General features: G+C 35.0%; 1 protein-coding gene and 1 pseudogene across 1 annotated transcript; both read left to right on the top strand.

Moving 5' to 3' along the window:
* LOC132185265 (uncharacterized) overlaps nucleotides 1-8320 on the top strand; it is a 14242-nt pseudogene extending 5922 nt beyond the window's left edge.
* Nucleotides 8321-10863: 2543 nt separating this feature from the next.
* LOC132185264 (uncharacterized) lies at nucleotides 10864-11631 on the top strand. The gene is made up of 2 exons (XM_059599061.1): nucleotides 10864-11028; nucleotides 11182-11631. Exons 1-2 carry the CDS (start codon nucleotides 10864-10866, stop codon nucleotides 11629-11631), a joined length of 615 nt encoding a protein of 204 aa, XP_059455044.1.
* The last annotated feature ends 842 nt before the right edge of the window (nucleotides 11632-12473 follow it).

The raw sequence follows: 12473 nt of genomic DNA, 5'->3' as shown, positions 1-12473 counted from the left end.
GTAAAGGTTAGAGCTTGGTTGTTTTAGCCAAACTCGGTAGGTAGGGCAGGGTTTGACTCCTAGTTCACAAGTAAAAGGTTTAAGCTTGGCTATTTTAGCCAAGCCTGGTAGGCGGAATTGGGTTTAACCCCCAGTTCACAGGTAAAGGTTTGAGCTTGGTCGTTTTAGCCAAGCCCGGTAGGTAAGGTCGGGTTTGACTCCTGGTTTACACGCACAGTCATGGGGGGTAAATGTAGTAATAATGTTTGTGGGAATTGTAATTTCAGGAGAAAGGTTTACATGGTTGCAGGTTTATGGATGAAGGAAAATGCTCGGTTCTTCAACCAAGTCCTAAAAGATATGACAGGTTTCACCCTCAGGCAAAGAAGAGTGTTGGGGGGTACTCTCGGGAACTAAGACGATGCCATGAAGAGCTCCAGCTGTTAAGCTCCAGGTACACTCACACGGAGATGTGAGTCTTGGACAATGCCAAACAACGAGTCATCCAGGGAATCTGATTAAAATTCCCATTACCCAAGTACCGCGGCTAAGGGAATTGGGAGGTAACTGTTGGGAATAAAACCACACTACAAGCCCATCAGGTTTGGGCCTTAGAGCCAATGACAGGCCCACAAAGTTATTAATCAAATAACAGAAGGTACAATTAAAGTGGGCCACTATTTCACAGAGACCTAGCCAAAGTATGGATTGGGGAGAGATAGTTTAGGTCTATCTCAACTCTTCAGGAGAAATAGTTCAAGTCTATCTTAACTCTTCAAGAGAGGTAGTTCAAGTCTATCTTAACTCTTCAGGAGAGCTAGTTCAAGTCTATCTCAACTCTTCTGGAGAACCACTTCAAGCCTACTTCAACTCTTAAGCCTATAAATATGCTCCTACACAAGCTACAAAGGGATTTGAATATGTGATATTGATAATACTTGATTAGGTTGAATTATTGAGCTTTGTTTATCAAATTTCTCTTTTCCAAGGAACTGACTTAGGCATCAGAGTTTTCTCGGTATAGACGCAAGCGGATCCTTTGACACTCTTACTATTTTGCAGCCATCAAGGAACATCACAAGCTCATTCTGAATCTATCACGTGCACACCTCGAAGAATGTGTAGCTCGCGCCTTACCGAAAACAGTTAGACGGAAAATTGCTCTAACACATGTCATAGATACAATTGCTTGAGTTCCAACCAATATGATGGTTTTTATCTTACTACATTCACAATGGGCTATCTACATTTAGGTTTTCTCTAAAAATTTAAGAAAACACATAAAAAGACCTATTTAATAAACTCTCAGTCTTTACATTACTTTAAATTTAACTCTTGTCAAATTAATTCCCTACATTTCAATAGCCAAAAAGTAAAAGTTATATCATTTTTTATTCTTATTTTTTACTCTCTTCTATTGTATTGGTTTAAAACTAATAAAAAAAATGGTATTTAACTAAAGCAGAGAAGTATATAGAGAGTTTGATGTTTGGTTCCTTTTAAAAGTGGCTATTTAGATTTACTAAAGAGAATTTTTCTCCTCAAATTTATATTTTATTTGAGGAGTTCATTGTGAATGCTTTAAGTTCACATGGTCTGATAAGTAAAATCACCCTGGTAACATCGGTCCGTCCAAGGCAATGAGCTTAGATGGGCAAGCTATTGATGGTGGGCCTATATCACTTAGGTGGATCAAAACCCTCCAAATGGAACCATTAAAGTTTTAAAAATTCATCCCATGTCTAATGATGTGCATGGTTCAATGGATTAGTACATGGCACATGTCATATAGGGCATGGGATTAAAACTTTAGGGTTTCAACTTAGCATAATTTTAAAATAATAATAATAATAATAATAATAATAATAATAATAATAATAATAATAAAAACGAAAGTCCCTAAACCCTAATCTAGCCGAAAAATCCATAGCCATTTTTTTGTTCAATTTTTCTTAAGAACAAGTTTTTAATTAAAAAGGTGGTTAACAGCCAATAACCCTTAGTTTATGAAAATCAACCTTTAATATTTTAAGCTAATACATGTCATTAGCCCATGGTTTATGAAGTCAACCTTTGAGGCCTGATGAGAACTCTTGGTCCTTAGAGTAAGCCATATTTACTGAGTTCCTAACCTCACCTTTAAGTGCCCTCCACATGCACACCCTCTTAGGCCATTCGTCCTCTTTGAATTTTCCTTTCCATTCTCTCATTTTCTTGTTAAAAATAAATTGTTGGATCTCAAAGAAGCATAAAAGAGTAGAATAAAATAACTCAATCAGACAAGACACCAATTAAACGTGGTTCGGCTTAACAAGCTTACATCTACATACATAGACATCCAAAAGGAAATTCACTAGCAAAAGATAGAGTACAATGAGTAGTAGGGAGAAAACCCTTCAAAACCCAAAGCCTCAATTATAACGCCTTCAAAATTAATTAATTAAAATATTTAATTTAGAGTGCTACTTTTTGTGCTCCCAAATTAATTAACTTGTAATTAAATAAAAGTACTACATTTAATAATAGTAATTAGAGTGAAAAATAATATCGCGGAATGCAGAAAAAATAAAAAAATGAGTTGTACACCACTACCTCAAAGGAATCTCTTATACAATTACAAACTAGAGTCTTTAAGAGAAAACAATAACTAACTACTCACAAAATAACTGAAACACCTGAAGTTCTAAAGGTAGAGCGATTGAGAGTAATTGTAACAAATTCTTATTAAAATTCGTATTCTTCTGCCACATGTTCACCATAGTAACATAAAATCACCAAAGCGCTATAAACTTCCATTATTATGAAATCACAAACTCATAATGTGCTAGTATTTAATAACCTCATAAGGAATAAAGTTACTAAAACAAACTTCAAAATCATACATCCTTAAAACTTTAAAACAATACATACTATAATTCTTTCCATACAATTCAAGAACTAAAAGATCTTAATCCTTAAGTTATAGTAAATGCCATATTACCCTTGCTGAAAATATGAGCCACAAATCAAATGGGTGAAAGCTTTACACCTGAAAGTCCAACCTCTCGAAATTATACAACTTGCTAAAATATATAGTACAATGAACAATAACTCCAAAACTCAAACCTTGAAAACCTTTATCCTTCCTTCCTTGTTGCATCATGTGAACCTCTTGGCTTCGTCGTGGTATTTCCTAATCACTGCACTCTCTATAAATGCAATTTGTAAATTAATACATATTGCATTTACAGGTAGAAGTGGGTAGGTCTACGACTTAGTAAGTAAAGTAAGGTTAACATTGTGTGCATGTAAGCCTTTATTAAACTCTCGAACATAACCTCTTAAGGAATTCTTTTGAAGTTTTATTAATAATGGAAGTAGAATTGGAAAAACATCTTCTTTAGCTCTGTGTGTGTGTGTGTGTGTGTATATATATATATATTTTACCCTTTGACATAACTCCCCAAATTTAAACTGTGAGCGGTGCATGTTGGCTTGTCCTGAAGGACCCATAGGCTCATCTTATCGTCACAAGAGAAAGCTACCGGGTTGGGAACTCCCCTGGGTAAAGGCCACTCTGCCGATAGCACAATCCTTCTCATAACCGTCCTTCGGTGTGCTTGCCATGCTACCCATGCAATCCGGTACCGGTCGTGACTATGGTAGTGCCTCGGGGTTAAACATTTATAAACATGAATGCACATGTAAAATTTTATATAACCTTTAGAGCTCATTCCATTCATAATAATAACATGTGCCAATCATAGTATAAAATCTTTGCATACTTTACATAATCATAACATGAGAATTTATCATGAATAAGACACAAAATATAGAAGGAAGTATAACTTAAAGAAAAACATGAGTCAGAAAATTCCTGACCTTTTTGAAAGTTTAATAGATAATTTATGTCGGGGTTTTGGGGTATTTTCACCTGCTCTTATTTCATGAAAGATACAATTTCTTTATTTCATAAAACTTAAGGCATCACTGCACACAATAAAATAAATATCTCATTGAAAAAAAAAATATCAGTATACATTAGTTTATAAAGAGAAAATTAGTTTTTTTTTTTTTTTTTCCTTTCAGTGAGACCGTTTAACCTTAACCCACTTACCTGGCATCACATGCTCTTATTTGGAACCCGTATCCAACATTTAATCCCCTACAATAGAGATAAAAAGTCCTTAGTCATCATTTCAATTACAAGTTTCAGTCACGCATCACTTCTTCGCTAAGGATCTTAGCTGCAATTTCTATCCCACCATTGTCTATCCTTAGCCAAAAACATTACAGTGACATCAAACCCCACCATCAATGGCGGAGCCACATGTCTGCCAGAGGTGGCCGTGGCCGCCCCAAGAAGTTTTTTTTTGAAAAAAAAAAATTAAATGGGATTCATCAAATTATTGAGATTTTTTTTTAAAATTTTTTTTAATTTATTTTCTAAATAGGGCCCCTCCATTCTCCAATATATATATATATATATATATATATGAAGAATGCGCTGTACCTGGCCCCTCTGTATTAAAAAAAAAAAAAGTTTATGTTTCTTTTGGCGGCTGGTTTGATATTATTTATTAAAAAATTTTTGTTTTCCTCCCTTTCTTAGAATCTCAATTTCACGCATCTTCTGAGTCTTCTCCCTCTCTCCCCCTCAGTCCCTCTCATTTCTCAAGTTTGAAGACTGTTTCAATCGCTCTCTCTCTCTCACTCTCAGTCTTTCATAGGCAGTAGACGCTTTGGAGATCAGGTGGGTTTTTCAGTTTTTGTTCCTTGAAATTTATTTAGGGTTAATTTTATACATTTAACCTTGATTTTTTTTCCCTCTTAAGGCTTAATGGGTGTCATGTATTTTCAGGGCAGAAAATAGGTGGTCATTGGTCAGATTGACAGATTGGATTGGGTCCATTAGGAGCTTGGATTTTTACCAGAAACACTGAGGTAGGTATCCCAAGAATCTGCTTAATTTTTTTTATTCTGATTCCTGAAAGTGTTATGATGTTGTTTAGCCGCTTTGGCTCTTTAGGAATCGGCTGGTTTGCTATTATTTATTAAATTTTTTTTTTTGTTTTCCTCCCTTTCTCAGGATCTCAATTTCACACCTCTTCTGAGTCTTCTCCCTCTCTCCCCCTCAGGGCCTCAGTCCCTCTCAAGTTTGAAGTCTCAATCGCTCTCTCTCACTCTCAGTCTCTCACCAACAGTAGACGCTTCGGAGATCTAATAAGTGGTATCAGGTGGGTTTTGCATTTTCTGTTTCTTAAAATTTATTTAGGGTTAATTTTATACATTTAACCTTGATTTTTTCCCGCTTAAGGCTTAATGGGTGTCATGTATTTTCAGGGCAGAAAATAGGTGGTCACTGGTCAGATTGACAAATTGGATTGGGTCCATTGGGAGCTTGGATTTTTACCGGAAACACTGAGGTAGGTATCCCAAGAATTTGCTTAATTTTTTTTATTTTGATTCCTGAAAGTGTTATATTGCTGCTGTGTTATGATATTGTTTAGCCTCTTTGGCTCTTTAGGCTTTGATCAAATTAAGAGAAAAAATTGAATAATATATGTTAGTGGTACCCATTAATCATTATAAATAGACATCAATTTGATTTCAATTAAGCAATACGACAAAAATTGGAGCATAACTGAAAGTCTGAAAGCTTGAAACTAAGTGAAAATTGTTGTTGTGTTACTGTTTAGCCTCTTTAGGCTTTGATCAAATTAAGAGAATAATACATGTTAGTGGTACTACCCATCATAAATAGTTGCATTTGTTCTATTATCGGTAATGTATATTGGTAATTCGATCGTCTATCTTACGGGGTTGTGATTTAACTTGAAAATTTTAGGTTCATGCATCATGTCAAAGTTTAAAACTTTTGATTTGTTCTTTAAAAGGAAAGAAGCTGACATTTCGAAAAGTAGTACACCGTTGGATCTTAATGCCGGAACTTCAAATCCCGGTGAGCGTCATCTTAAATCTTCAAGGGTTGAAGATGAAGAACATCCTTGCGGAGAAGCTCTAATTGCGGAGACACAAGAGGTTCATTTTAAATTATCCACACTTAAAGTTGATAAAGTTGATGTTTCTTCTACAGAACGAGATCCAGAATTACGTCCTCCAATGTGGGACTATCCAGTCAATCAACTAGATAAAATAAGACTGGCTTATTTGAAACATGGTCCATATCAACTTATTCTTCGAAAGGAACAATATCTACTTTCTAAACCAGAAAAGCACCCTTGTCGCTTTCAAGCTTCTTGGTTCACACAATTTTCAACTTGGCTTGAGTATTCTCGTTCTACGGATGCTAGATATTGTCTACCATGTTATCTTTTTTCTATGAAAGCACTTGGACGTCCTGGATGGGATGTATTTTCTATAAAGTGATTTAGAAGTTGGAAAAAGGTTCATGATGGAAAAAATTGTGCCTTTTTGACTCATATTGTGGAGGATCCATGTTCACCTCATAATAATGCTGTGAAATATTGTGAGGATTTGCGAAATCAAGCACAACATATTGATAACGTATTGAATGCACAAAGTACCGAACAAATTCTAAATAATCGACTTTGTGTGAAAACTTCTATTGATGTTGCTCGGTGGCTTGCATTTCAAGGATGTTCTTTTAGAGGTCATGATGAGACTTTTGATTCAAAAAATCGAGGTAATTTTCTTGAGGTGATTCAAAATTTGGCATCATATAATGAGAAAATTGCAAGTGTTGTTTTGGAAAATGCTCCACAATCTGCAAAGTATACTTCACATACAATTCAAAAGGAGATTTTGCATGTCATTGCAAATAAAGTGCAAGATAAAATTCGTGAAGATATTGGAGACTCTAAATTTTGCATTATTGTTGATGAAGCACGAGATGAGTCTAAGAGAGAGCAAATGGATATTGTTTTGAGATTTGTTGACAAAGATGGTTTTCTATAAGAACGTTTCTTTGATATAGTTCATGTTAAAGACACATCAACATTGACTCTAAAGAATGGAATATCTGATGTTCTCTCTCGTTATCATCTTGTTATTCAAAATATCCGTGAACAAGGATATGATGGTGCTAGTAACATGTGTGGTGAATGGAAAGGATTGCAAGCATTATTTCTTAATGATTGTCCTTGTGCATACTATATTCATTGTTTTGCTCATCGATTACAATTAGCATTAGTTGTTGCATCTAGAGAGGTGGATTCTGTTCATGTGTTCTTCACAAATTTAAATTTTATTATCAATGTGGCCAGTGCTTCATGTAAACGTCATGATCTACTACAAGCTGTTCATACAACACAGATTGCACATATGCAAGTTATTGGTGAGCTTGAAACTGGAAAAGGGGCTAACCAAATTGGCACTTTGAAACGAGTTGGTGATTCTCGTTGGGGTTCTCATTTTAATTCTATTTGTAGCATAATAAGGATGTTTGATGCAACTTGTACAGTGCTTGAAGATGTTCAAAGAGAAGGAGGTACCTACTCTCAACGAGGAGATGCTAAGGCTGCTTATAAAATGCTTACATCCTTCGAGTTCATATTTATTTTATATTTAATGAAGGAACTCATGGGCATTACTGATGTTCTTTGTCAAGTTTTGGAGCAAAAATCTGTAGACATTTTGAATGCTATTCATTCAGTTTCTATTGCGAAAAAACTTATCCAAAAGTTGAGAGATGATGGTTGGGATAATTTGCTTGAGAACATTGTCTCTTTCTACAAGAAATTTGAAATTGACATTCCAAATTTGAGTGCTCGTTATATTGAAGGTTGAGGTCGTAATCAAAAGAATCACATTACAGTGGAGCACCATTATCATTTTGACATGTTCAATACTACTATCGACTTTCAATTGCAAGAGCTTGATAGTAGGTTTGGTGAAAAGGCGATGGAACTTTTGGCACTTAGCTCTGCTTTGGATCCAAAAGATGCTGATAAATCCTTCAAAATTGGCGATATATGTATCCTTGAGGAGAAGTATTATCCTCTTGATTTTTCTGAGCAGGAGAAAATTAATTTGAGATATCAGTTGAGGTATTTTGAATTTGATGTCCTTACCGATCCAACATTACAAAATTTGTCTTCCATTGCAGAATTATGCCAAGGATTGGGAAAGACAGAAAAATCAAAGACATACTATCTTATTGATAGATTGATTCGTCTTATTTTGACTCTTTCAGTGCCTACAGCAACTATCGAACGAGCATTTTCAGCAATGAAAATTGTTAAAACACAACAAAATGGAGGATGATTTTCTTGCAAATAGTTTAGTTCTTTATATTGAAAGGGAAATTGCTGAGAGCTTCGATTTAGATTCGATACTTGATGATTTTGTATTTCTAAAAGACTGTAAAGTGCAGTTCTAGACACTTTTTTTGTATTTCTGTCTTTTTGATATAGTGCCGACATGTTATATTTCTAATATATCAATTTGAGCACATATTTATTAACTTTTATAAATATTTTTTTGTGATGCATATATTGTGTGAATTACCAAATTTTCAGCGTGAAAAAAATTTTTAGGATGCAAAAAAAAAATTTTAGGACCCGAATTTTTTTTTTTTACGGCCCCTACATTCTGAAACGTCTGGCTCCGCCACTGCCCACCATGCTTGATTTATATGCCTCCCATAAAATTATAATAATCAATAAATCCTACTTGCAAGACCATATAATACCTCCCCAATTTCATATTGGTCCTCACACTCAAACCATCAAAGGGGTTAGCTAGGTTAATAGCAAAATCAACACCAATACTATTACTTTGCCACAACCTATTTTACTATCATCATTCTAGATTAACAAAAACAACATCCAAAGGGCCCATTTATAGCGTAATCTGGTTGACTATATAAAATTAGAATACCAAATCAATTCATCTACCAATTCCCTCATGGAACAACAAAATCCATAACAATTACTTGATTAGTTAACAACCCAAATTAGTATTACCGAAAATTTGAAATCAAAATATGTTACCGATAAATCAACAAAATCAACTAAGCTCTTCTGAAATTTCTTCAAAAGGAAAATTACACTTTAAACCCCCCCCCCCTCCGCCCCCGCGCAAAAGTTTGGGGTGATTTTCAATTTAACCTCCAAAGTTTTAATTTTTGCAATGCACGCCCTCAAACTTCTAAATTTTTGCAATTCGACCATTCCGTCAATCAAAGCCCTTTTGATTGACGGAACAGTAACGCACGTGATCTCTGTTGGCCTTTTTGTACCCAAAATGCCCCCATCAAGTGCACAACATGCACGGATGCCCACCCCACCTAACCCACGCCCAGCCCAACCCAAGCTAACTTGCAATTACTATTTCCCAACACTTAAACAACAATAATAAGTCAAGGGCAGAAGCACGAGTTCAACAAGCTGGTTCATGAGAGAAAGCGACGCGACAGAGGAGAACCCACTTCTGTGACAACCACGCGACAACCACTTGATAGATTCTCAACAGACTAGCACCCAAAATTGGAACTTTTGCCCAATTGATTTTGACAAGGTAAGTTTTTAACCTTTAGAATTCGTATATTCGCACCAAACTATGTAGTATAAAATTAGGGTTTTTGGTAATTTGGGGGTTTTCATGAGGGGGTTTTTCTTTGGTTATCCTTTAATCCGTGATGTTGATTTATTGTTTTGTTTGTTTGTTGTGTTGTATTGTATTGTATTTGGATTTATTGCAACCTCGGGTGAAGTTGTTTGTTTGCATTGTAACAAAAGTGGTCCCCAAAGTGTATAATGTTGTCGTGTGAACAAAAGTGGTCCCGAATTCCATTAAACTATTCCTAGTTCAGAATCTAAAATATAGGAGTATCTAATCAAAATTAAAGACATTCAAAATGACACTATTATGCAGTACTAACCCTATAAATAGATCTTCTATCAAAATGTTCTATTTGAACTCTCAAATATAGAATATCTTGAGTTCTAAAATGCTTTCAATCTTATAAAACTCTAAAAGTTGGCCAATATGAATCAAGAAAATTGACAAAATTATCCTTTGTACAGTCTTAGGTGGTTCATATGAAGAAAAAAGAATACTTGGAAGTTTAAAGGGGTTAAGACTAGTTGGACTACACAAGTCTTCACTTTTTTATATCATTGTAAAATTGTGTTAGGCTATATCCATGTCTCCTCTTTTCTGCATTTTCTTCATCTTTTAAACTTCAGATCATAGTGACTAGGGGACCTTTTGTATTTTTTTGCTTAATTAAATAATCTACTTTCTCTTTATGATAAAAATTGACTCATTAAAAAAAAAAAAAAAAAAAACCATCAGATTCCAGTCCCAAATGCTGCTGCAACATTAGAGTTGACTTAAGTTGTGCCAAATGCATAAGGATCGTAGTAGTCTTATAGACTTGGTTCATACATTTTTTTTTTTTTTTTTTCTTTGGATAGAGATTTCTACAAAATGCAAAAATTGTTTCATATACTTTGTGTTACCTAATGGATCAATCATGTATATGAATCTCATATGCCATCCAAACTTGCATTATTGTATTTCAAATTTTCTTTTGATGAATAATAATAATTAGCAACCCAGATTTTCTTTTAGAGATTCATTGGGTTGCATATTAATGCATACTTAGCCAATTGTTTATTTTTACATGATTATAATTACTCTTGCTGACTAATTTTGTTTCCAATCATACGTGAATTGAGAAATTCTTGGCTATGCAAGGATTAAATTGAATGATAATAAAAGGAGAACTTAAAAGGAAATCAACTTCTGCTTTTACTTCAAAAAATATTTGAATTCTTACTTGGTTGCCTTACTTCCAAAATATTTGCATGTATTTTTAGTTTAGTTTAGATTTGCATAAGTTACTTCCAAAGCAGTAATTATATTTGTATATATGTAAAGCTGCTGATCATATATTTTATTCATTCACCTTGTAGGATGTCTTCGAAGTTAGTGTTTGAGGTTAGTTATGGGGGTAGATTTGACTGGAGTTCTGGTTGTGAGTATATGGGTGGAGAAGTTACTGTTCATAGTGATAGTTATGATCTTGATCACTTGTCTTTTTTAGAATTGAAAGATATTTGTAAAAGCTTCGGGTACAAGGTTGGGGATTTAATGTACTTTAGAGTACCTGAGAAGACTTTAATGGGTGGTTTGCATTTAATAACCTCAGATGATGATGCATTGTTTATCGTTTGCTGCCATATAGGGCAATTTATTGTGCATTTATATGTTGTGTGTTTTGGGGAGGGTTAGGGTAATGAAGAGGAGGGGAGGGTTGATTACAATGACCCTTGGTGGAAAGACAAGGTCAGTGATGATGATGATTTATTTCATGTAGACTCTGATGTTGGTGATAGTAGAGCTGGAACTAGTGGAGCTGTAACTAGTGGTGCTAGAAATGGAACCATTGGTGATGGTGATGGTGATGGTGATAATGAGAATGAGGGTGATAAGGAAAAATCAGGTGATGTAGAAGAAGATGATGAAGAAGAATGTGATGAAGAAGATGGGAATCATGATGAGGCCCATCCAAGTAGTGATGGTGTTAGGTCCGAAAGTGGGCCTAAGAATAAGAAAAAATTTGAAGAGTTAGATGATGATGAAACTAACTTAGAAAAGCCTAGAAGTGACATACTCGAGTCACCACCGAGTAGTGATGAGGAAGATGAAATTCCATCTGCCAAAACTCCTGAATTTCACTAAATGGACCTAGTTAACTCAGTGTTGCACCTCAAAATGACTTTCCTAGACATACAAACGTTTAGAGAAGCAGATAAATAGTACAATCTTTTGAGGGGCAAGAAAATTAGGTTTAAAAATATTGAAAGAAGAAAGTGTATCGTGGTGCGTAAGGATGAGAAGTGTGAATATCGAGTGTATGTAAAGCAGATTCCTGATAAACAAACATTTCAGATAAGATCTATGCAGTCTAAACATGTGTGTGGTAGGCAATACAAGAACTCCATTGTGAACTCAACTTGGATAGCCAATAAGTTGATTGAGAAGTTCAGAATTCAGCCCAACATGCCCTTGAATGGCATACAAAATGAAGTGAACGAAAAGTGGAAAGTGGATGTAACTCCAAGTGTGATGTACAGAGCTAGGAAAAAGGCATGTAAAAAAATATATGGCAAGCTTAAAGATCAATACAGTCATCTAAGGGATTTGATAAGTGCTAAAATATACATATTTTAGCCCTTTAATTTACATATGTTAGGCTCTTAGTTTTGTTATTATTTGATGTTTCGCTTTGTTTTTGTATTTTCTTATGTTTTCAAGGTTTTTGAAGAAAAACAAGTGTTTCCAACAAGTTTCAAACTTAAAAGACAAATTGGGAAAAGTTGGAAGACAGATAGGATCAAGCGCATCAGAGCTCGATCACATATCAAGCAGGCGTGAGCGCAGCATACGTTCGAGCGCCCAACACAAGGATCGATCGCAGGAGTATGATCTAGTGCACCAACCTACGATCAAGCGCACTCACGCGGCCTAGATGCGGAAAGTGTCCTTTTCCACCTCAGTTTAGGTTTCCAGTCTCCTAGTTG

The sequence above is a fragment of the Corylus avellana genome, chromosome ca6, assembly GCF_901000735.1.
Source record: "Corylus avellana chromosome ca6, CavTom2PMs-1.0".
Classification (NCBI taxonomy): domain Eukaryota; kingdom Viridiplantae; phylum Streptophyta; class Magnoliopsida; order Fagales; family Betulaceae; genus Corylus; species Corylus avellana.
Note: the sequence above shows the minus strand (reverse complement) of the source record. Positions and strands in the feature narration are given on the sequence as shown.

Coding starts and splice junctions, on each gene's coding strand:
- LOC132185264 (XM_059599061.1), top strand. CDS start 10,864: ATGTCTTCGAAGTTAGTGTTTGAGGTTAGTTATGGGGGTAGATTTGAC. Junction 11,029..11,181: donor GTAAAAGCTTCGGGTACAAG/GTTGGGGATTTA, acceptor GGGGAGGGTTAG/GGTAATGAAGAGGAGGGGAG.